Raw genomic sequence first — 22,629 nt, forward strand, 5'->3', positions numbered from 1 at the left:
CAGTGGGGAAGGAGTTCTCCGATTTCAGAGCCAGACGTTTCATTATCCCTTAGGAACGACTGTACGAGAGTGCATATTTAGTTTTCATTTCTTAGCACAGAATATGCACTAAATATTGCTGCGGGTTGCGTTACAGCAAACTCTCTGGCGGCATATTGACGTGTTGGCTCACCGCACACTTTCCAGGTTTGGAAATGTGCTTTTTTTTTTGCCTGGATAAGTTTGATGAATCAGATTTACTAGCGTGTGGTCTCTATACCTGCTGACGAAACACAGTCGAGCTTTATCAGGAATTTTTCTTTTAAGTTTCCCACAGCAACTCCGATAACGTCATCTCATTAGACCGCCTCTCCCTCCCCTCTGGGCTTGTTACAAATCGACCACATGTAACTTTTCTGCTTCCATTTCATACAGATGTTTTCCTGTTGGTTTTCCAGAGCGTTTGGAGGATTGCGTCCTTCCACTAGTGCACTGCACCTAAAGACGAATGAACCCCAATTGCATCACCAAAATGTGAAGCTTAAACAATTATTTCCAAACCTGCACCCCCCAAGGATCACACTTCACTGTCGTAAACTACATGTCAGCACCTGACACATGCATTCCAGAGATTGTGATTGTCTGTGAGTGGTTGAGTGACTAAACGGGAAAAGGCTCCTCATACTAACACTCTTTCAGACGTTCAGATCTGGGACAGCACATGGAAGGACTTACCTCATGCTCTACAAACGTACCTACACTTACAATGAGAACTCACTCTTGCTCCTGACAGCAGCTGACTCACTGTCTGGATTCAACAGTTCGGTCTGATTAATGTAGACCAGTTTCCACATAGCTTACTGCACAAATGCAGATCCATTTTAGCTTTTCACATCCTAATTTTTACAACTGTATGACAACAGAGTATGGAAGCCTGTTTCCAGAAATAAATGATGCACAATATAAAGTCACGATTCTGAGGTAAAGTTACTATCGTGAGATAAAAAGTCGCAACTGTGAGATAAAAAAAAACATTTTTAGATATAAAGCTGCATTGTGACTTAAAGTCGCAATTGCACAATAAAAAACACATTGTGAGAGTCAGACAGAGTTATGAGAAACAAAGTTGCAATTAAGATATGAAGTCATGTGAGAATTTAGATTACAACTGTGAAGTTGCGAATGTGAGATACAAAATGACACTGTGAGATTGTCACAATTATGAGACATGAAGTCACCTGAGATATAAAGTGGCAATTGTGAGATTCAAAGTCAGAACTATGAGAAACAAATTCACAATTGAGATATTAAGTTACATTGTGAGATTTAAACTCCCGTTACGAGATATGAAGTCGTAATTGTGAGATGAAAAATCACATTGTGAGATTCAAGGTCACAGTTATGAGAAACAAAGTCGCAGTTCTGCAATATAGTCATGTGTGATAAAAGTTACAACTCTGAGATATAAAATTGCAATTGTGAGATATAAAGCTGCATTGTGAGAAATAGTCGCAATCGTGATTAAACATTGTGAGATTCTAAGTCAAAACTGAAAAATAAAGAGATACAAGTCACATATAAACTAGCAATTGTGAGATATAAAGTTTTAATTCCAAGGTGGAATCAGGCTTTCATAGCAGAGATTTGATCCTAGCTCAGTATGATTATTTAGTCATTACAGTTACACATGCCAGGTTTTGAGGTCAGCAGATAGAAGCGCCTTACATCAATGCAGCATACACAAGCAAATCTTCCGACGCTCGTAAGCAAAGCTTCCAACATAAAAATATTTATGCAAGACATTCCATCAGTTTGCCTCACAGCAATACCTCCAGAGGCAAAATTACAGTTTGAACGAACACAGAGCGCTCAGATGACTAAAACGCCATCAGGCCACAATGACATCTTTATGTCTTGTATATAAAACGGATCTGCTGCACTGACAGTGCATACACAAAAGTCAACACACATCCGTATGCATAAGCAGGCCAGGAGTCCATTCTGGGTAAACCGTTTTGTTTGCGGAGAGTGAGTGAGCGTGTGCGTGCAGTAGGACAGGTGTGTGGAGCAGGTGCATGCAGTTGTCCCTCTGCTGTCATAGTGCATTCACCTGCCACCCAGCAAACATCACAGTTACAAACCAGTGAGTCGCTCCTATTCATGGGAAATGAAGCACCGCTCTTCCTGATAATGCATTTCAACAGCTTCAAATAACATGAGCCATCCGATTACCAGTATGAGCCTTTTTGACACTTTGTAACTGTGGCGAATCCAAAACAAGTGAGCATGAATCAAAGTCTTTGTATAAACTTAAATTATTTTATTGGATGGAAATGATTTGGACGAATACAAAGAGACATGAAATGTATATAAAAAAGTATGCTTAAAAAAATTGCACTGAACTCATTCAATTTCATAAAAAAAAAAAATCATGCATGAAATTGTCAGTAAAATGTGACATATTAGGGTTGAAATGTCCACATGCATTGTGAACAGAATATGAAAAACATTGATGGCTATTTACTAAGACTGTCATTTTCTTCACATCAGATAAAAAATACAGAAGTGTTGCATGTCATCACTTGAAAAAACATTGCGGTACAAAAACGAAAACCTTTTTAAATTACAAAAAGTAGCATGGCTTTGGTTTAAATTTCCAATCATTTGTTTTAATAGTACACAATGACAGGACTTCAATACTCTTTGGTAAACTGGAGTGCATTTTAAAACTCAGTCCCTGTACAACAAAAGGAGTGATAAAGGACACAGAGTAAAAAAAAATATATGTGTGTGTGGTGAAAAGAACAAACATCAGTAAAAAGAAGCGATGAACCATGCACATGCAGGTTACAACCCACTAAAACCAACTTAAAAAACAACACCACCACAGTCAACTATGGTCCATTACGACTCTCAAAGTGTGTTTCTAGAGAAATTGGCAGACGCCACCTGTTATCAGAGAGATGTGACGGTCAGGGCCAGGGCACCTGTTAGCACACTGCCTCCGAACCACAGAACAGCTGTCTGTCTGTGTGCATATGTTTGTGTGTGTGTGTGTGTGTGTGTGTGTGTGTGTGTGTGTGTGTGTGTGTGTGTGTGTGTGTGTGTGTGTGTGTGTGTGTGTGTGTGTGTGTCATGCTGAGAGACATACCCTACCATAGTGAGCCCACCCCCAACCTGACAGCAGCTGTCCCTGCTTCAGGACTCCTAGCTGAACAGCTATTATACTTTAACATTCATAATTCCTTCATTTGAAGTATTTTGGTTAAGAAAAAAAGGTCTGACGTGGCATTTTGGAAATGTATCGACCATGTTATGTTTAAGAAGTCTGCTTAAATGCCGCATCATCCTTCTTCTGTTGCATATTGCATATATGCGCGGGTGTTGAGAGAAGAAGCACACAGTCATTATTATCTCACAAGGCACCGAGTCCTGAAGTAGAATAAAATGTCTCCCGGTGTCCTCAGGCCGTGGAGGGACAGCAGCCGGCAGCGCTGTGTTTCTGCAGCAAGGACATGCGGCTGAAGGTGCGAGAACAGGTGTTGCACTGGTATTTCTTCACATCTGCGTGGGTCTGCAGGTGCGCACGGAGGTTAGAACGGTCTGCGAAGGCACGGTTACAGTGTGGGCAGGAGAATGGACGCTCACCTGAGGGGAAAATATGCACACTGTTAAATATGCACTTGTAATCATTAATGTCGGTTCTTATATCTTTGTAAAAAAAAAACATGTTGTCGAAGTAGCTAACAGTCACATGGTAACCTGATTGGATCAACCACAAGTACACAAAAATAAGTGGCTACTCAGCAAGGATGATAACAAGTGCTCCTTGGCATTCTTGATCAACTTATCTTTGCTTATCTCTGCTCTCACACTAGTGATTGATAAGATTGTCCTATTGTGTCATTGTTAAAAAGATGTCAACACAATGAGTGATCAATGAAAAGCAATTCTATTGAGGACAAACTCACTTGACTGAGTGAATCACTAAACTAACGGTGTTGCATTAATGAAATTATTGCGAAAAGAGATTTTAGAGAGTTCCAAAACAAAATGTAAGATATTTACATATACATCTTTAAATTATAAACACAATGCAAAATTAGCATGAACCATATTGAGTGCTAGTAAGACATTTTGTAAGTTTGTTGAAGAAAAAAAACAAAAACAATTGATTTACCTGTATGTGTGCGAATGTGTCCTCTTAACAGCCAGGGTCGGGAGAAAGCCTTTCCACAGGTGGGACAGACGCATGGTAGAGTGTGTGAGCGGATGTGCATCTTTAGAGCACCGAGACTGTTGTATTCTTTGGGACAGTGCTTGCAGAAGAAGGCCGGTCGAGTGACTGGGACGGTGGCCTCGCTCTTGTCCTCTCTCTGTCCTGCCCTGTTCTTGTTGTTGCGTCTCGGCCTGCTGGTCTGTTGGGGGTGGTAGGTGTCTGAGGAATCTGGGCTCGGTGGGTCTGATGTGCGTCCTTCATCTTCTTCCCCGCTGCTGCTACAGCTGACGCTGCTGGACGGTGAGCTGAGGTCCAGCGGGCCCTGGCTAGCGGATGGGGATGTGGGATTGTGCAGGGAAGGTAGCAAGCTGACATCCCAAACCAGTCCAGTGGTCAAGCAAGTCACTGGGAAGTCATTGCTGACTGCTGGAAGTTCTGCAAGTGGGTATCTGTCTGGCAGAGTATCTGATGGATGAGAGGAAGAGAAAATAAGTTCCTAATGATATTTACAACCATATTAGTGGCTATAGAATTTTTGGACTTGGTGTTTTACGATATAACAGATTGCCATTGAAAAGCACAGGACACTCAGTTGCAACAGAAGTAGAACCTCAAAAAACATGTGCATCACATGCAACCAGATCCAGCGAAGAAAGGGCGCTGTGTATAGATTGAAATTCCACAAGGGAAATGATTGAAAATACAACTGCCAAATTGATTTTTTTTTAATAAAAACGATTTATATATATTAATATATCCGACGTACCGATGACAAAAATGCAACCCCCTGGATCCTTTGATCAGAATAACTAATTTAGGTGCCAGTTGTACACTTTAAAATCATTTTACGTTTAGATTGATTCGATTTTTTTAAAAAGGGAGTAAAACTCACCGTTCTGACATTCCAGCTCGCTGTAGTTTGGCCTCTTGCTGGTGAAATACTTTTTTACCAGGAAAGACCGAGGCATTCTGAACTCTTAAGTTTTAACAATCCAGTCCAATTATTTTTTCAAGGGTAAAATCTCGCTGAAACGCTCCGCTTCAGATAGTCCTTAAAATGTAGCGTCCTCGCCAATCCGCAGTTCTTGTAACGTTAACACTGAACACTGAACACTGATCTGAAATGGACTACAATTAGTTAGTCTGTACTTATTTAAAACAGTCTGACAGACTGAGTGGGTATACGTCCATTTGGACCCGCCCAAAAGAACAGCCTACAGCCATCGCCGTCGTCAGTGTTTCATTTAATTACCCAGCACTTGACTGCTGCCTAGGTGTGAATGTTCCCAAGCTCACTTCGCAGGTAATACACACAAGTGAATTGTTTAATTCGTGCCTATCAAGATCATACAAATGAGCCAATCTAAATTCATTGTTTACTTCGCGACTCCTCGCCAATGTGTGTAAAGCCAGATCATTGTTCATTTAAATAAAGCTTTTGTGAAGGAAATGTTTGCCATCTCCAAAGTATGCACAATGAAGGATAATATAATTAGCATGTGCAACATAAATCTGTAGTCTACTTTCTATCAAAACACATAGCTGCTAGCTCCGCCAGACCTGGTTTGCACAGATGTTCACAAGCTGTCATCACGTTTTATTTTATCGTCAAGACCATTATACATCATACACCGAAATGTAAGTTCTGGAGATGTTTTATTAACTAATTTTGATAAGCTGACAAGTGCACAATGCACTTTTCAACAGATGTCAGGACGAGCCTGGAATGAATTTGGTGTGTGAAAGTACCATTTTGATTATGGCTCCACCTTGTGGTAATAAAATACAGTTATTTTCGTCGTTTTTAACGGTTTTCTGGCGCCCACGATTATGAAACAAGTTTGTGTCCACATTCCACAATGTTTGATGAAGTGCATTAAAAACGCAAAAAATCTTATATTACGTATTTAGCAGGACCAAAATATAGGCCTATCAATTCTATTTAAAATGATTTCAAGTGACTTATTTAACCTTGTTTAAAGAGCAAAATATTTGATTTTTTCCCTATTCATTACTACCAATTAAATTTGCATATTGCCACGTTTAATTATGTTTAAGGAGAATTTATTTGTGTCCATGAATTTTGATTTAAAATGTGTTTAAATAATTTATTTCTACTATTCATAGAAACGTCGTAATGTTAGTGATAAGAGGCCATAACCCTGACAATAACAGAACAGTAGCTAAGAAAATTACGAGTGGTTATTATTGGTAGCCTACCATTTACATTTCCTATAATGCGGAAAGATGTTGTAAAATGTTACACCATAGATTTTTGCCACCCGTTTTGCCACCCGTCCCTTAAAATACGGAATCGTCCCGTATTTGTGAAAAAAATAGCGCGTCCCGTTTTGAATCAATAGGGGGCGCGGTTTGTCCATAGGGTTTGTCCCGTATTTCCGAGTTGTCTTCGCATCATCCCATGCAAATCTTTCCATCCGTATTCTGTGAAGAGTCGTCCTATTCTACACTTGATTGGGTAATACTCGCTGCCATTGTTGGTTTGATTGGTTTGTTTAATACCATCAGGTTCAGGGCCAATCAGAGTCAGAGGAGGGCGGGTCTTTTGGCAGAGAGTTGATAGCAACGTGAGAAATCAAAAAGCACCGTCTCACAGTTCTTCATACCTAAAGCATCTACCGAAGCAGATAGAAAATGACATTTCTTCAATCAGCTCAATAATGTTCTGATTGATTACATTTTCATATGCTGCCTATGCCCATTTGTTAAGAAATAATATTACAATGTAAATGAATTATATCCAAACATTATGGTATGATTTGTTTACTATGGTTAAGGTACACAGTCAGACACATGCATTTTTTAAATAAGAAACAAGAGAGATATATATTTAATACATATTTAATAATAAAAATGTGCATGTGTGAAGAAATTAACTTATGCTTAACAAATCTAGAGAATTTTATCCTTTATAGAATTAACAATAGCTCTGAATACATGAATAAATAAATAGATTTTCTTACCAATAATAAAAAATAATGTTATACTTAAATTTAGAAATGTTTGTAGATGATAGGTGTGGTATCACTGTTTGGATGGTGTTACATGTTTGAAAGACAAACAGCTACTCAGTGCTGCACGGAGTGACAAGAAGTACACTTATTAAAAAAGTAGGCCTAACATAGTCCAATACTGCACAGTAGGCCTACTACTTCTGGTCTACTAATGTTTTTGATGTTCAAGATCCTTTGCTAAAGTCTCCTGCACTATATATATTTTTCCAATCAAATTTAGTATTTGTTTGAGTATCAACGCATTTGTTTAATTTATTGTGAATAAGTTATGGATCTGTTAATTTAATAAGTTAATAAAGAATGGTTAGCATCTCACATACATCTCAGAGGAAAGGCAATTTTTTTGTGGTCTCATTGTCACACTTTGTTAACGTTTTTTGTGATAGAGAGTGATTGCATCTATTCACACTTATTTCAATAGCATATAGCTTATTATAATGTCCATGGGTACTGATCTTATTACTTTACTGAAAATATGTTTTGAGTTATGATATACCACCATGGGCTTTGGGCCCCGCTACGGCAGGCATCCCTTATTTTTTTGTATTGAGGGTGGCAACCCTATCCGTCATTGACTCTTATTGCGTCTTTTTCCATACAGTGTAAGTGACCGAGACACCCTGCTAATGTTCCCTTTTTAATGTTCCACAGGAAAGCAAGCCATAATGGTTTGGAACCCCATATCCCATTCCTACTGTCCGAGTGTCCGTTGCTGCGGCACATTCTGCAGTTTTCAAATTTTGTTGATTGACACGCCCCTCGACATGTCCAACTCCTTTCCTCCACAACTCAACTGGAATCAGTTTTACTTACGGACGGCCCGTGAGTTTTATAGTTTAATGTTAAAAACTGTTCCCAGGTCAGCTATCGATAACAAACTGATAATACGCCCCGTTAAATTCTGGCTCCACCTCTCGGTTTGTGTACGAATCTTATTGGACTAGCCGACAGCAGTAGGCGGAGCTACTTCGTTGGTCTTTTTGTTTTTATTATCAGCTGTTCGTTGGGATTCGTTGCAATCATTTGCAAAAATAAACAAACAGAACAAAAGAGCATATATCTGCACCTCTACCTCGGAAACTACCAAAAAAACAAATATTTATTTTTAACGAATTAGACGGTGGAAAATCGGTTGCTCTATAAAGAAGCAGGTAGTATGTTTTACGTAAGCCTCGATTTTAGCTATGTGAGAAAATCTGTATATTCGCAAATTGTTTTGTTTGTAGACTATGCATGTAACGTTATACAAATTTGTATGTGTACTCATACCATATTTCTTAATCATAATCTTCTATAGCCATATAACGCTGTTTCATTGATTCATCTGTGATGTTTGCAGTATTTGTCATTAACATTTCTTCTACAACATTTATTTTTATGAGTTAACGTTACTGTGTATTTGTAGCCCATTGCACAAAAATGATAAATGAGTGTTTTCCTCGACATCTGGATGACAAGCGAAAGAGCAAAACAAACCACCGACATTCAGTAAACGTTATTTGATAAATGCTCCTAAATGAATCTTGCATTCAAAAACAAACAAACATTGAAATTAAAACATTTCCACATTATACAGATGCTATGTTTTCGGAGAAAATGTAGGTATTGTTTCAATGGCACACCCCCAGCTGGAGAACGACAGATGGACTCAACAATAGAGCTGGGGTCCAACAATGCACTCCCAAAATTCTGTTCATCCATCTTTGTGGTCATATGTACAAATATAACGTTAACGTTACACAGAAATGGGACTTACATGTAGAACATGTCTTTGTTGGTAACTAAACCGGTGACTAAAACCACAATGTTCACTGAATGTTTTGAATTTTTAAGTGCATTGATTGGGAAAGCAATTATGTAAAGTGGTTATTATTATTATTACCTTTTTTTTAAATTCATCCCTACTTTATGCCAGGCCTGTAAAAAAAAGACACTCTGATTTCAGAATGAAACCTGACCTCAAAATGAGTTTAAAATAGCTTGTAGCCTGATCCTGTCAGGTGTGGTTTCTAACCAAGCCTTGATTAGATGATATAATTCAAAACAGAGACTCTCACAGTGTTTACATTTACAGTCATATTTTTCCTTCACTAAAGGTCTAGCTGATGTCGTTCTGCTGAAATCTGCCAGAGGGCCCCGTGTACAAGGCAATCCAGTTCACCATCTATTATTAAGTACAATCACGCGTAATTTATAACCATGTTTCAACGGCTCACAAACCTGCTCTTTGGAAGCTCTTTGAATGAAACAACTCAGGAACCAACTGTACCAAAACCAGGGTCTCCGGAAGTGGACGAGGAGGGCTGGCTCATGGTCAGTGCAGCTGGTGAGTACAGAGACACCAATGAGTCATATTCATATGAAGGAATGTACTAGTGCATTTAATTCAAGGACAGCAAGTAATATATTTGTAAATAATTTGCATTCACGATATGCAAAAATGATCATTCTGTCATCAGTTACTGTGTTTTGTATCCATTTGTGGTTTTGGACTTCATCGATTTACATTGTATGGACAAAAATATATTTGTATTATCTTATTTAGCACAGATAACAGTTGTCTGTGTGATTGTGCCTATAAAGCCTACTCTTATCATATGTGATACACATTTTTCTAAGGCCTCTAAATGATCAACATTATGGAAACTTTACTGAAAACCCTGTTGTACACAATATACTTCATTGTGTAAATTGTTGTGTTGTACTAGGAAAAGGGAACATATTACCCCAGTTTTGATAAAGCTGCACTGGCTACCGGTTATATATCTGATAGGGTGTTACTCTAAGTTTATAAAGCTGTCCATGGCCTGGCCCCAGAATATATTACTAATTTAATTCATATGAATTCATGCAGACCTCAATAATCACGTAATTGTTTACTTCTCGCAATTCCTAAAACTCCCTCGGAAACTGAAGGGGATCAGGCTTTTTCTGTTGCCGGCCCAAGACTGTGGAGTGCCCTTCCACCTGACATCAGGTGGTATACCATGAAGCTGGTTTAGGTGGCCAGCCACTTTCAGTTTAGTTTGCACCAACCCTGGGTTTTAGGCACCATGATTGTGGTTTGGGCTTTAACAGTGTTCATCGCCATTGTAACTTACGCTCCACGGCTAACCTGGTCCAGGGCAGGTTATGTTCTAGGTAAGAGGTTGCAAACCGAACTTGGACCAATCAGCTGTGAACAAAGTGACACATGTCTGATGTGATAAAGTCACTCCACCAATTTCTACTCCAAATTAAAGGTCACTACATAGCAAATGCTTTTTAAAGACAAAGTCGTCTGGCCTTTAGTAATACTTATTTAGAATTATAATTTTGTATGATTTCGATATTATTTATGATTTATTATACCCTTCACAACTTTTACTTGCACTGATATAGAAATACTTTTTCTTTTAGTTGTCCTCTTTCATAGACAGCTATTTTCTTCTTGCTGTGTAAATTTGGTTAAATTCTTCATATTTTTCAATCTCGTAATATTCTGCATAAGAGAGAAGTGAATCGTGTTGCTTCTCTCATGAGAAATGAATCGCAGTTTCAATCTTTCTCAGCATTTGATTGGCTGTTCGCTACTGATGTCACACCTAAACTCAGGATCAAAGCCTGAGTTGACAGAGAAAGTTGATGATCAGCATCATGGTACGAACAAAGCCTGGTTGAATTGGTTTGGTTTTGTCAACTCTAAACTAATCCTGTAACCCTGAGTTTGTTAAACTACCATCATACAGGCCCCAGATCTGCACCCTCAATTGACATTTGTAAATCTCGATTGAAAACACATTTGTTTTCCATGGCTTTTAACTCTTGGAAATTTGGCAGTTGTATTTTGTTTTATTTGTATGTATGAAGGTGGTTTCCTTGCTGTTTTCTGTTGTTTGTGTTTTTCTTGTTGCTATTGACTGTTGTCTTGTGTTCTGTTTTATTATTATTATTTGTTATTATCTGTAGACTGTTTTAACTGTTCAGCCCTTTGGTCTACTTTGTAGGGGAAAGGGCTTTATAAATAAACTAGAATTAAGACTAAATGATAGTTTTATCATTTTTTTAGCAACTAAAAGGTCGTGCAGTATAATTCTAAAAAAATCCCCTTTCAGGTTGTGGTTCACATGTTGTTGTTGTTTTTTCCTGTGTAAATATAATAGCTTTTATATTGTTAGTAATATTTCAAGATGAACACTTACTGGATTGAAGCAACATAGGTTTATTTGATTTCGTCATACTTTTTGGTTATATAAATATCAGCAACTGCAGCAAATTAAATATTTTTGATGAGTTTGGGGCTCTGAATAACATTGAGGTGTTTTTTATCCTCTCCTCAAGTGTGAGAGCTCCATAGTTTTTTGTTATTTTGTCTAATGGTTCAATTATCTGTTGAATTAAAAAACATTTTTTTTAAAGATCTGACAAAGATTTCTCAGGCTTTACAGGATTAAGATACAGCCTTCTGTGGTAACTGTATTATTCTTTTCTGTAGATGGAGAGACATCCTCTGAACCCAGTGAGGTGCAGTTCAAGTTAATAAGAACCCTGTCAAGCACTGAGAAATGTGCTGCCAGCTTGGTCAGTGATGCAAGGTAAAACCAATACATCTGCTCAGAGCTTGCAATCATTATCACTGTATTTCGACTGTGAGGTTGCATTGACATTCACTTGAAATGGTGTTTTGTTCTCTTTCTAAAGCATCGCAGATCCGGAAGTCCCTGTTTCTCGAGGCAGTGTTCGAGTATCTCAGCGGCTGGTCTCTCAGTCCGGGGCTCAGGTCAAAGTCACGCAGGTGGGCCGGATACAGCGCGCTCAGGCTCGGGCCAACCGCCACAATCTCGGCCGCAATTGCATTCAGCGTCAGAACCACATTCGTCAACATGTTCCTCAACATTACTCTCGCATACATCGCGTGATCCTCCACCAGCCTGGCCGTCGCAACTTTAATTACTAAGATACTGAGAAAGTCAACAAGCACACAAGCACATGCAAGTACCTTGGTGCAAAAATAAAAGCTTGATATGAGTATGTTTGAATCATTTTTATTTTGTTATTCATAATGAAGGGTATAATAAACCTTGTGGCAGCTAAAATTATGCCTCCAAAAATTATGTTGGCAATTGGAAAATCTGTTTTTACATGCTAGTGTACTAGACTGTCATGCAGCAATAAAATGAAGTGAAGGACTTTTGAAATTATCATGTGTTCTTTCATTGTAACATTATATAACTTATATAGATCATGTAGTGAAATCACTTTATAGTGGTGAAGAGAATAAAGCAATGGAGTATCAATGGTAATCTAGATCATTCCAGCCAGTTTACCTTATTAATACAGATACTTACTTTCCAACTTGACCGTCATTTATTTTTAATAAATAATATACTGTATGTTTCTAAGTTTGCAGAAAGCGTTATTGTCATGCAGTGCACTATAACAACCACGAGGGGGCGCCTGGGTTCGCCTCGTGTGGTCTAGTCATGGACGTAGCCCTTTTCCAACTTTCTGTGGTCAAAGTGACGTCCAAATTACTGTCTTCCAGAGTGTATTACAAAAACATAAATCATGTTCTTTCCCCACTCTAAAATGAATCCTATTTACAATGTTATACGTTTTTTGTTAAACATTATAATATATATAAACATTAAAGTTTAATGATGACATTTAGTTCTTCTATTCATCCCTATAAGCTATAGCTTAGCAAGTGGCATATATTCTCAGCTATTTGTACTGGATATTTGATATGATTTATGCTCTTAGTAAATTAAAAAAAGAGCATAAGAGCTCTGTTTTGTTTCTTTGTTTCTCAGCGAGGACATCATAGCCCTGCAGCATAAACAAAGAATGCTGCTGTCATGTGAACGGGTCATTTGAGTGCATTCAATACATAATCAAATGCGTAGCAGACCAAGATTGTGTTGCAAAGGTATCAACTATTTACTTGAAGCTGGACATTTGTTGCCATCTGCGCGAAAATCATTGTTGTGTCAACAATTCCGAATCACTTGTTGCTAATTGTTTCACAATGTTTATCTTGTACTGATAAAGTGTAAGTCTTATTCAATTAATAGGGAAAGTAGCCTATATAAAGTTCATCTTTACCAGTTACATAAAAATCTGTCGAAAGATCACATGCTATCAGGCATGTCTAGTGAACACCTTCTTTCTTTAACACACATCTTCATAGACATCACTTGATCTGATGGGCAGCAAGATAAATGTCGACATATTTCAATTATGCCATGTGGCGTCCGTAGAATGCTCCCTGCAGTTTTATCTGTCAGAAAGTGATGAGGGCGCATAAAGCAGGTGATCAAATGCATGTCAACTCAGAGTTCAAAAGGGTTCTTCATAATATGCATGCAGGTTTTTGCTAAAATATGTCTGCAGATTTATAAAATTAATAATGCATTGGTTCACGGAAAATTTATGGGGTTTGCAGAATAGTAATTTGCATGCATATGCAAATTGCATGATATTATAATGCTCTTCCCTCTAGGGCAGAGTAAGGTAAGATTATTCCGTAAAAATATCAGGAAAAGAAAATCTGAAATGCAAACCTTTTAGTCAGTGCCTTTGCGACAAATTGTTGGAAATGTGCATGATTGAGATCATTTTAATTCAAGGCAACGCAGTGCCATATTTTTAAAGAATCAACTTCTTAGTTGTTGAATAGTTTCAACAACAGTTGTCTTAGTTTATTTGTTCAACTCAGAGGCTTTTAAAAAAATAATCTGAAGCAGTATGTTTCTCTTTAACTTTATTTATTTAGATCCTTTTTGGGCAGTTTAAAAGATATTTCCCCATGAACATGGATAGTAATTTTGTTTTTTTTCCACACTTATGCTTTATTTTATTTTAAGTTAAATTAAGACATATACCTCCTAGTTTTTTTAATTGGACACAGATGTATAGACGGGGCATTCACATCTATCTCATATCTCATTGCATACTGAACTAAACTATAGTCATTGACTTCTTACCCTTTAAAATGACTCATACAAAGTTTTTGACAGTGAAAAGAACAAGTTACAAAACAAGTACATCAAGTTAGTGTTCAAGGTCAGGTGCTTTCAACCAGAGTGCATGAATACAAAAGCATGCACTTAAAGAATTAACAGTGCAGACTTTTGAATGTGCTAAATGCTGACTGTCTACAATATGTGAAGGTGCTCAGAATGTATTTTCTTTTTCATTTTCTTTAACTTAAGTGAACATTTGTAGTCTGGCTTTCCTTAGACAGCATTTTTATCGGCATCACATGTGTTCTGCTGAGCAGAGCCTAAAAATACACTTATACCCAAAATGTTAGGTAAATATTGTACTTCAGGTATAGATGTATGTATATTGTACTTGAGAATTGCCACAGTTTTATTGTAACCTAGTTTAGTTACACAACAAGGCAAATTAGTAGGCTATTAGAACACTATAAAATGTTATAGATTTTATAATTATTTACTTGGTTCCATTAGGTGTGATAATGCAATCTCTTTGTGAGTGACATTTGTCACATTGTTTTGTTTTCCTATATGTTTCTACATCTTCTCATAGAGATGTACTACTTGCATTTCACTCGTTTATCATGTCTACGGATAAGTGGGTCTCTACAGAACAGCACTAACAATGCCATCATCACACCACTGTCCTTTAACCAAGAAAACAACCGTGTTCTCAGGTAAAGTAACTTACTTTTTTATATATATAGTTTGAAAAGATTATTTTAACATATTTATTTTGAGCGAGCAACATAAACAAAGAAATCTGCAATCTTTAGATTGGTAAACAACATTGCATAGGCTAAATACCATATAACATTGTTATTATTTAATTTTTTATTCATAAAATGTATATTATGCTTTTTATTGTTTTATTATTATTATTTATTATTGTGCCAAAACCAGATTTAAATCATTCATTAATAATCGGTTTAGTATATCTCACTAATCTTATAAATCAATGCATTTATTAGCCTATATTAATAAACCAATGCATACAAATCAATTTGTATTACACTTTTTGTATTACCGATTTCCTGGTTGACACAGATGGACATCTTTAGAGTCACATGTCAGCAATGAAATGCATGACATCACGACCGTAGATAGCTGAGTCCTCTCTGTCTTGATAAAGCGACCACTGAACACCACACACGCTCATCGTTTAACATGGAGTTGGACATGGAACGACAGGAGCGCTACTTTATTGTAGTGAGGAGAAGCAAGAAAGGCTTATCTCGCGGGTCAATTTTGCGCGCGGATGCGGAGACAGCAGCAGGAGATCTCATAGGAATGGTTTATGGAGGAAGTGGCAGTGCCAGGAGCAGTGGTTCGGTGAGGAAACAGGACACACACCCTCTCTCACGCCATCAAGCTCAGCTACTTTTGTTCGTTTCTCCTGCCAGCAGGAGACTGGAGCTCGTGTGTAACGTCCAGCTATTCAGTGCAGTCTGTGACCTTACTCAGGATGATCTTGTTGTGGTCAAACACAAGAAGGATTTTCAACCATGTCTGGTCAAGAATCTGATTCAAATAGGCAAGAAGGACAAACCAGGAGTCTTGCAAATGCTGGGATTTGAGCTGAACTTAATGGTGAGAAAGGCATCTTTTGCTGCCGTGTTGTACCTATTAATTCATGCAAAGAAATGTGCTAAAATATTGAAATAGACTATTTAACTAAATTGGTTTAAAGAAAATATTTTATTATTGTGCTTACAATTTTTATATACAATTTTGCATATAAAGGAAATGTTTGTCTGTAGTTTTACTTTAATGGGAAAATCCCTTATCAAAATCTGAATCAACATGATATGCCTGTGTAACATTACATAATCTAAACATGCATTTTTCAACTGTGACGTAAGAAGTGTTGGGGGTAACTTATTACAAGTAACTTGAGTTACGTAATTAGATTACTTTTTCAAGTAACTAGTAAAGTAACGCATTACTTTTTCAATTTACAACAAAATATCTGAGTTACTTTTTCAAATAAGTAACGCTAGTTACTTTTTCACATTTATTGACTGACAGCTCTCCTGTCCCCATGTTGAGAGAAATAAAGTGAGGGGTTGTGTGCATTTGCATTGAACTTGCATTTACTCATCTCACTTGAACAAAAACATTCAGTATTCCTCAAAATGAATAAAAACAGTCAGTTAATCAAGAACAGCAGCAGCTGAAAGGTTTGTTTGAGCGGCGCCCTCTACTGTACAGTACTAAATATGCATTTCCTTCAGCCTTAGGCTTATTCATTTAACTTTGGATGTGAAAGGGCCTTAACAATTAGCAAAAATAGATTGTTTTAGCTGTTATTAAAAAACAAACAAACAAGCCCATGCAGGTGAGAAAAAGTAACGCAAAAGTAATGTAACGCATTACTTTCCATAAAAAGTAACTAAGTAACGTACTTAGTTGCTTTTTGGGGGAGTAACGCAATATTGTAATGCATTACTTTTAAAAGTAACTTTCCCCAACACTGGACGTAAGTGTCGACCTTTTGATCACATAGATAAAATACTTGAAACGCAAAGAAAATAGTCACGTTAATGGCGTAAAGAATCCATTTGGATCGGTTGACATGCAGTTGTATTCTTTCACAGGAGGCTGAGCAGGATACTTTGTCTAAGAAGACTGTCCCTCTTCCCTTCTTCAGTGCAGCTGACATTGTCCAGGTGGTTCCATCACATTCAAACACCAGGCAACCGCTGAGAATCAGCATTGATTTGGGTCAGTAACTCATCTTTTTAACATACTGAAACCATCTGGATTTGGTAATTTTGTAGATTAAAAGAGAGATCCTATGACTAGACTGCGGAAAAGATTGCTATCTTAAACTGGAAAGACTATGTTCCGTCAGTCTCAAAGCTTGAACAACTCATAGTATCTATCATGCTTCATATCAAGATTTAATGGGGTCATTAACTTGAGGAATGTCAGGCGGGCGATGATATGATGTCAGATATATTTACATGTTATTCCCTTTTTAGGTTTGAACAGGAAACCAGTGTCGCGCATATATTCCATGCCAGCTCTTAACTTACGCAATGCAAAAATAGGAAGGATCTTCTCCAACAAGGATGTGTCCAACTCCATTCAGGCCATGTCCCATTATTCTTTGGAGGTGGGGTCCATGGCACAGGCCATATCTTTGAATGGACTGACTATATATGGGGTGATCCGATGGATTGGAGTTCCAGATGGAAAGAAAAAATACTGGGCAGGACTTGAGCTGGTGAGCATCTACATTTTTTTCTCTCAGTACAGAGCATATGCTGATTATGTTGTGTTTTGTGCATGCAAATAAAAAAAAAACTCAAATCCTTTCAGGACAATGAAGTGACGACTTGTTCGGATGGGACGTTTGGTGCAATGCGGTATTTTACCTGTGAAGGAAAAAAAGCCTTATTTGTGCCACTGACCAACTGCAAACCAGACAGTAGATTTCTGTTCATTCCGAATGAGATCCAGAAACCACTTGAACCCCCCTCAGGTGAGACCTTTGATTCTGCTATATTATTCCACTTCTAGAAACAGAGGAATGAATGTTTGTGTTTTTTAAAAAAAAGTACTTTTTTTCCCTCTTAGTCACACTCCTGGAAGATTTGGATGAAGATGTTCCCCCTGTTGCTGAGCAAGATGTTTTGTCTAATCTAGTGGGCAGAATGAGGGGGATCCAAGGTCACTTCAACTCTTGCTATTTAGATGCCACTCTCTTTAGGTAAGCCTCTTAAGAAATGCATGTTACGTCTGTTTTTTCATGTTTCATTCTTTTTGTTCGCATGTATGATTCATTTTCTTTTATTCTCTGCTTTTACAGTCTCTTCACGTCATCCAAAGCTTTCAGCAGAATGTTTAACAGATCAGCCGATAGTGAGGAAGGCATTTCACACGTTTTGAGACGGGACATTGTGAACCGTTTACGCAGGTAAAAGCTCCCAAACCCCTTGATGTATGATAGTGTGATAGTACATAAGAAAGTCACATAACAAAGCTAATGCAGAGCCATATTTGTAGAGCTTGAGTAAACACTCATGCTCATGTGGGCATGTGTTTATAGTCATCAGGGTACTCACAGTTCATTTCATATGACCTCTGCCTCCCTCGACAGATCGGGCTTTGTTCCAGCAGAGAGTGTGATGAAGTTTCGTAAACAGTTGGGGTGCAAATCTTTTGCTACAGAGGAGAAAGGTATTACTTGTCCCATAGCGGCCATTTACTTTTTTGATGTAGAGCTGCAAGTTTTTCATCTATGGCTTAGACGGAACATTACTCTGATACTAAAATAAAATATTGTTACTGTTATCCTTAAGATCCAGAGGAGTTCATCACCCTACTATTAAAGGATGTTTTACACATAGAGCCATTGCTCAAAATCAGGTTTGTTTCAGTTGGACTGCTTGTCCATCACTCCAGATTTGTTTATCTTTGAAACATGGCTGAGTTTTTACATTTTACTGCAATTACAAAACCCTTGAATGAATATATTTTGCACACAGGTTAAAAAGTATTTTTAATATGTCTTTATTAAAACATTATAATATTATATTGTTATACTGTATTATATTAAATTATATAATGTTTTATTTTATTTATGTTTTTGAATGTATATATACACTATGGTTCAAAAGTTTGGGTTCACCAAGTTTTTGAAAGAAATTAATACTTTTATTCAACAAGGATGCATTAAATTGATCAAAGTGGAAATACATTTGTAATATTACAAAAGGTGTCTATTTGAAAATAAATGCTGTTCTTGTGAGCTTTGTATCCATCAAAGAATCCTTTTAAAATGTAAAATGCTTTCCACCAAAATATTAAACTGTTTTAAACATTGCTAACAATTCTTATACAAATGGTCGCAGCAAGGATGAGATGAGCAGGATCTGTATGCAGCAGTAATTTTATTAAATACAAACTAAAACAAACAAAACACTAGAATACGCAGGAATGGCAAAATACAAACAGGACAGTCGTTATACACGGACGAGATCAGACCATGAACAGAACGAACTCAGGGTTTAAATACACAAGCAAACTAAATCAAAGAAACGAGACACAGGTTCACATTAGAATGAAATCAATAAGAAACCAAAGAAACCAACTCAAACACAGGAAACGTGAAAAAAAAACACGACACGACAAAGACACGAAATGCTCCTTGAGCAGCAAATCAGCATATTAGAATTCTTTTTGAAGGATCATGTGATGCTGAAGACCTGGAGTAATGATGCTGAAAATTCAGCTTTGGTATCACAGGAATATTTGAATTTGAATTATAATAATAATATACTCAATACTGCATTTTTACTGTATTTTTTATCAAATAAATGCAGCCTTGGTGAGATTAAGTGACTTTCAAAATCAAATTTCACTGAACTTTTTAATGGTAGTGTACATTCTGTGTAAACAACCTTTTACTGTATATCTTAACACCTGTGTGTTGTTTTTAGGTCACATGGAGAGTTGTCACAGGAGGCCTATACGCATCAGATCATTGTAGAGAAGAATCAGATGGGAGCCGTGCCTTCAGTTCAACAGCTGCTTGAGATGTCTTTAGTATCAAGTGATCTGAAGTTTGAAGAGGTTTGTTAAAATACTCTACTGTAAATTAGACGGTTATTTATTATATTACAGTTTGCATACCCCATTTTTGCCAACTACCTAGTAGATATATCGCAAACAAAAGTATGCATTATTAATCAAAACATTTTTATTTTAGATTCCATCTTGCCTTATAGTTCAGATGCCACGATTTGGTAAGAAGTTCAAGATGTTCCCTAAAATCATTCCCTCAACGGAGCTGGACATCACAGATGTCTTACATTGTTGTGAGTTTAACAAGCATACTTCCAAATGAAATCTCCTCCTGATCATATTTGTTTAGTAGAAGCAGATATTGGACTGTTGCAGAAACAGTATCTCTCATGCTCCTCCTGTTTTCTCTGGCAGCTCCTCGGGAATGTTTTTTGTGTGGTCATCTAGCTGAATATGAGTGTGGCCAGTGCCTGACGGACCATAAGCTCCAGCCAGGCAAAATTAAGCAGTATTGCTCTACCTGCAACACACAGGTAGTGAACCTGATTCTAAAATATAATTTATGTACTTTGTATTCCAACAGATCTGTGATATAATGCATTTTACATGCTTTTTTCATCCACATGCCTTCTCCCACAAACACTACCAAATCCGTTTGCTCTTTCTACAGGTTCACACTCATACCTCCCGACAGGAACACACTTCTCACAAACTTACAGTTCCAGATCATCTTCCAGAAGATGCATCAGTACAGAGGCACCAGATGCAACTCTTTGCAGTTCTCTGTATAAACACCAGCCATTATGTGTCTTTTGTCAAATATGGGCCTGACCCACGGTCCTGGATCTTCTTTGACAGCATGGCTGACCGATGCGGTATGTCATATATGCTAGAACATATTCAAATGTAGGCTGCGTTCCAAGCTGAAAAAAACTGCCTCTGCAGGCAACAAACGGAAGGAGGAAGGCAACAAGGCACGTCCGAATCCAATGATCATGTCACATCCTGTCTACTGAGATACCTTCATCTGATCGATTTTTGAAGGTAGCATAGATGTTGCTGCCTTTGATTTCCTACAATCCAGTGCGTTCCATTCCATGAAAGTTAAGCTAAAAAATAAGGGAGTGTCTATTTACACCAAGAGCAAATGGCAGAGGCTATTTACACTAACTCCGCCCACCACTGTCTGATTGACCCAGACAAAATGACAAAAGAAAACCCGCTGCATAACATGATCAGTGGTGTGGAGAGTAAGGCGGGTGGCATTAGCTTTTGACACGACAAACCCGAGTTTCCCATCACATATCAGCTCAGAGAGGTGTTTATTTTAGATAAAAAATAAGGAAATATTCGAAAAGTGAAATTAAAGTGCCTAACCTGTATTTAATAGGGAATAAAGTGTTTAACGGGTAGGGTTAGGTGTAGGGCTTTAGGGATAGTGACAAGTAATGTCCCAATGAGGCTTGCTTTTTGTGATCAGTTTGTGTAAATATACATTTTAGACCAACTTTTCCACTTTTGAAGTCATTTCTAGTGAGAAATTAATATTGTACTAATTATATATTCACTTAGTTATCGCCAAAGCTTTTGTTGTGCATCATTAAACCGTTATGCCGCCTAAGAAGTCCGTCTGAAATGAGTTTCGTGAGATACCTTCATGCACAAACCCCACCTGCAAAGATTTCAGACACCGCTGTAATATCTCTATTTATGTCATTTGCACTGGCTCACTTCACTGAGGTTTCACAAGCCCTCCATTACTGGCCAGATAAACCCAGATAAAATGCTGACATAGGTGTTGGAATTTAGTTAATTCCTAAATAACTTATTTTTATCCTTAGGTGATGATAACAATGGCTACAACGTTCCCGTGATCAGGTCCTGCCCTGAGGTTGGAGACTTCCTTTCTCAGTCTGAGGAGCAGATCTCCACAGCAGATCTGAGTCAGTGCAGTGAGCTGGTGTGCAGACTGCTGTGTGATTCATACATGTGTCTCTATCAGAGAAAAGACAATCACACTCGGCATCATCAATGAGCAGAGACGTTTGTGATATCTTTGGACTACTGTGTCCTACTATATCTATTGTGTCATTGCATCATGAGAATTGACACATTAACGATACCGATGTTTTGCTTTGCTCTGTTCTTTATACAGTTGTACTTGTGATTTATAATGGAAGTTTATTTGTATATAAAAAGGGCTCCTAGCTGTACATTAAGACAATTTATCAGGCAGAGATAGCATTTGTAAACAATCAACAATATAATTTGATTTAATATGACAAATAGTGCCAGGATGTCATTTGAAGGTTCACTATGATTTATTTTTTAATTAGATTTATTCTTTAGAAAATATAAGTGTATTTGTATTTTATTAACATATTCTATTTTTATGAATTCTATAAATTATTAAAGTTTAAGGATGTTTATATTTGCATTAAAATATTGTTGTACCAATCTCACATTTCTTTATTCATTTTATCCATAGTAGATATTATGTTAGGCAGAGTTTGAACTCTTTCTTAACTTTTACTCTTTGGGTCATATTTGTATATTGTATGCTTCATTGTTTCCAAGTATAGGTTACAGAAACTAATTACCTAAAAAAATGAAGTAGAGAATATTAGGAATTTATAAAACCTGGGAGAATTGTGAGTATTGATGGGATTTAATGTAAGGCCTAGCTGAATAGAAGTAGGGGCGATGACGCCCTCTAATGGAAACACAGGCATTGACTCCGATAACGGTGTTTACAAAGACTTTACCACGTTCTAAAATGTGACGTCTGATTCTTAAACGAATCGTTCTTTTGAATTGATTTGCCAAACAATTGAAACGAACTTTTGATAATATCATATTATATTACATTATATTATTATTGTAA

The 22,629-nt window shown here is 37.3% G+C and overlaps 3 protein-coding genes across 4 annotated transcripts; 2 read left to right on the plus strand and 1 right to left on the minus strand.

Annotated features, from left to right (window-relative positions):
* Positions 1–2,278: 2,278 nt before the first annotated feature.
* Positions 2,279–5,603, minus strand: snai1a (snail family zinc finger 1a). Its single transcript, XM_077203481.1, has 3 exons — positions 5,091–5,603; positions 4,160–4,663; positions 2,279–3,627 (listed from the first exon to the last, which is right to left on the minus strand). Exons 1-3 carry the CDS (start codon positions 5,164–5,166, stop codon positions 3,443–3,445), a joined length of 765 nt encoding a protein of 254 aa, XP_077059596.1. The 5' UTR covers positions 5,167–5,603; the 3' UTR covers positions 2,279–3,442.
* Positions 5,604–8,193: 2,590 nt separating this feature from the next.
* On the plus strand, positions 8,194–12,410 carry tp53inp2a (tumor protein p53 inducible nuclear protein 2a). Its single transcript, XM_077203482.1, has 4 exons — positions 8,194–8,384; positions 9,330–9,559; positions 11,708–11,807; positions 11,914–12,410. Exons 2-4 carry the CDS (start codon positions 9,433–9,435, stop codon positions 12,167–12,169), a joined length of 483 nt encoding a protein of 160 aa, XP_077059597.1. The 5' UTR covers positions 8,194–8,384; positions 9,330–9,432; the 3' UTR covers positions 12,170–12,410.
* A 1,927-nt stretch (positions 12,411–14,337) lies between these two features.
* On the plus strand, positions 14,338–22,202 carry cyld2 (cylindromatosis (turban tumor syndrome) 2). 2 transcript variants are annotated; one of them, XM_077203484.1, is made up of 15 exons: positions 14,338–14,384; positions 14,767–14,890; positions 15,261–15,803; positions 16,811–16,937; positions 17,198–17,442; positions 17,538–17,700; positions 17,796–17,928; positions 18,028–18,135; positions 18,319–18,398; positions 18,521–18,587; positions 19,661–19,793; positions 19,930–20,038; positions 20,160–20,278; positions 20,416–20,620; positions 21,587–22,202. In XM_077203484.1, the coding sequence occupies exons 3-15, from the start codon at positions 15,381–15,383 to the stop codon at positions 21,778–21,780; spliced, it is 2,106 nt and encodes a 701-aa protein (XP_077059599.1). In that variant the 5' UTR covers positions 14,338–14,384; positions 14,767–14,890; positions 15,261–15,380; the 3' UTR covers positions 21,781–22,202. The 2 variants fall into 2 exon arrangements, 1 of the variants encoding a protein (XP_077059599.1); XR_013194888.1 differs by lacking the exons at positions 14,338–14,384; positions 14,767–14,890 and having other exon boundaries at positions 20,416–20,789.
* The last annotated feature ends 427 nt before the right edge of the window (positions 22,203–22,629 follow it).

This window comes from Siphateles boraxobius, unplaced genomic scaffold (genome assembly GCF_051911475.1).
Source record: "Siphateles boraxobius isolate OS27281-9 unplaced genomic scaffold, OSU_SipBor_1 5, whole genome shotgun sequence".
Taxonomy (NCBI): Eukaryota; Metazoa; Chordata; class Actinopteri; order Cypriniformes; family Leuciscidae; genus Siphateles; species Siphateles boraxobius.